At 39.5% G+C, this 2,685-nt stretch overlaps 1 protein-coding gene across 1 annotated transcript; it reads left to right on the top strand.

The window, feature by feature from the left end:
• The first annotated feature begins 998 nt into the window (after window positions 1-998).
• LOC112526405 lies at window positions 999-2,157 on the top strand. The gene is made up of 2 exons (XM_025136690.1): window positions 999-1,399; window positions 2,067-2,157. The coding sequence occupies exons 1-2, from the start codon at window positions 999-1,001 to the stop codon at window positions 2,155-2,157; spliced, it is 492 nt and encodes a 163-aa protein (XP_024992458.1).
• Window positions 2,158-2,685: the final 528 nt, after the last annotated feature.

Genomic DNA, 2,685 nt, shown 5'->3' with positions numbered 1-2,685 from the left:
AATATATTAATTTATTTATTTATTTTTTTGAATATTAATATTAATTAATTATTTATTTTCTAAGAATGATGCTTATATGAATCGGTAAACTTTTTTTAACGATTTGAGCGCCGTAATTTGAGTAAAGTAATTATTGTGACGTTTTAATTTAGAGAGATGAAATTATAAGATATTAAAATGTTTTTGGGATGCCATCGAAGTTTTAGATGTGGGGCTTGACTAAAGTTAGTCGGGGTTGATCGAGTTGACCAGGGTTGACTTTTGGCACGTTTGATCCATGTGGATTTTAATGATGAGTCAAATAGAGTTGTTTGAGGCATATTAAGATGCTCGGATACGAAGTTTGACTTTAGTTGATTTTTGTTGACTTTTGAGAAATTAAGCCGTTAATGAGATGTTATGGTATGAAATGTGTAGGCATTTGGTCAAGAGTTATCAGTAGTCAATCTATACGCAATCAGGGACAGAAGATTTCAGGTTGGACAAAGAAAAAGAAGGGCATACATAGAGACTTGTCTATTCCATTTAAGTTCAATATTTAGGTGCAATCATCTATGGTATATAAATTTGTAAAGCAACCCGGTATGGGACGGGCTGACATTAAGTTATATATTTATTCTTTTAAAGTCTTCCGCTGTAAACGGTCTAAAGTTTTAATTTAGCCATTATTTTTGGAGTGCTTTTGAAGAATTTGTTTTAGATTACGTAACATTTCTTGTATTGGGACTCTCATCTACCTCTTGTAGAATTCGTCTACAACAATAGTACCACTCTAGTATAGGGATGGCACCTTTGAGGCCTTATACGGGTGAAGATGTAGGACTCCGGTTTGTTGGCTAGAAGCGGGTGAGAAACAATTCTCCGGCCCTGAAATCGTGCAAGAAACGACCGACAAGGTGAAATGTATTCGGGAGCGCTTAAAGGCGGCTCAGGATCGACAAAAGAGTTACGCAGACAAGAGGAGTTGACCTATAGAATTCCAAGTGGGCGACCGTGTAATGCTAAAAGTGTCCCCTTGGAAAGGTATTATCCGTTTTGGAAAGCGTGGGAAACTAAGTCCCCGTTTCCTTGGACCGTTCAAAGTCTTGGCTAAGATAGGACTTCAAGCTTCCAAATTAGAACTACCACCTGAGATGGCCGGAATCCACAACACATTTCATGTGTGTTACCTTCGTAAGTGTTTGGCGAATGAAGAAAGTGTGATACCATTGTCGGAAATTCGGGTTGATGAGAACAATCAATGCGTGGAAGGACCGGAGGCCATCTTGGAAAGCAAAACCAAGGTGTTGAGGAACAGAGAGGTTGTCATGGTCAAGGTAAAATGGAAGCATCATCGAGGGTCAAACGTGACTTGGGAAGCGGATGAGGACTTGAAGAGGCGTTACCCTCAGCTTTTCGCGTAAACTCAAATTTCGATGAAGAAATTTAACCCAAGGTGGGGAGGATTGTAACACCCTCAAATTTCTCCCCCTCCCTCAGTCACCATCCCTTATTTATATTTGTATGTATGTTTATATGGGTGTATTAAATATTGGGGATTTAGTACCCTTTTTATTTTATTTGATCCTTTCAATGAAGTGGGAATCTTTCTTGATAATTACTTAGTAGTATTATTAGAACTAAGGGTAAAAGTAGGAATAAAGGGGGGGTGTTACCCCTTGTGCTTTGACCCATACCAGGGGACATCCCATCATGGGAAGGACCTACCTCTTTGCATCTTTTGCTAGCCGCCTATCACTACAGTAGAGAGAGGGAGTCTTTTTGCTTGGGAGGTCACTTCTTCTTGGGGATAAGAAAAGAAAAGAGGAGAGAGGGAGAAGAGGGCTATCATTCCACACCCATGCTTTACCCTACCTTTTAGTCTCACCTTTTTCTTTCATTGCTTTACGGTTCATCTCTTGCTTGGGGAAAAGCTAAAAACCTCTGAAATTGAGAGAAAATATGAGAAGGGATGAAGGGAGGAGCAGTACCTGTTTAGGAATGAAAAAAAGGGGGGGGTGTGGGAACTGAGTCGTCGATGCAGCCGTAGTTATAGGTTCTTAAGAAACAGTTGTTGCTGTTGTTAGGTCACGAAGTGCAGCAGAAGCTGCTGTGGAGCCACGAAGTGCAGCAGAAGCTGCTGTTGAGCCACGAAGAACTGTCGTTAGCTGCTGTTAAACGTGCTCGGTAGAACGAAATCGAGGCAACAATAGCTGCTGTTTCGTGTCTCGAGTTCTACCCGTTGAATCAATTTATTCCCAAGATTCAGGATTTCTCCCAAATCTTGCAATGTGAGTTTATCCAACCCTTCTCTTTTTGAAGCTTTATACTAATCGAAATCATGGGTTATGCTCGACTTATACTATGTTTCTAGATGAGCACTTGCTTGGTAGAAATACTTGTGTCAAAGTAAGTTTGGGATAAGGCTTTATAAACCCTCATGTTCCATGTTTGGAGTTAAATATTGGTAAAATGGGAACGTTATTTTGATTAAGGACTCATGCGAATATTCGAGTGATGTACAAGTGGTCGTACGCTTATATAAACGCATTTAAATATGTCCTTAGATTATAACGGGTTTGAAGGCATGGGAGTCGTTTTTATATTAGAAGTTATATGAGGAATGTGTATATTGGATTTAGACATTGTGATTATTATGTAATTTCCGAGATAAAAGAGCTTATGATCACGACCGACTACATGACT

This window comes from Cynara cardunculus, assembly GCF_001531365.2.
Source record: "Cynara cardunculus var. scolymus isolate 2C chromosome LG 14, CcrdV1, whole genome shotgun sequence".
Taxonomy (NCBI): Eukaryota; Viridiplantae; Streptophyta; class Magnoliopsida; order Asterales; family Asteraceae; genus Cynara; species Cynara cardunculus.
This window is presented reverse-complemented; position numbering and strand designations above follow the sequence as displayed.

What these genes read in the sequence shown, in the direction of transcription:
- LOC112526405 (XM_025136690.1), top strand. Translation starts at nt 999, where the DNA reads ATGCTAAAAGTGTCCCCTTGGAAAGGTATTATCCGTTTTGGAAAGCGT. An exon ending in CGTTACCCTCAGCTTTTCGC is followed by an intron (nt 1,400 to 2,066) that starts GTAAACTCAAAT and finishes TGCTGTTGTTAG; the next exon opens with GTCACGAAGTGCAGCAGAAG.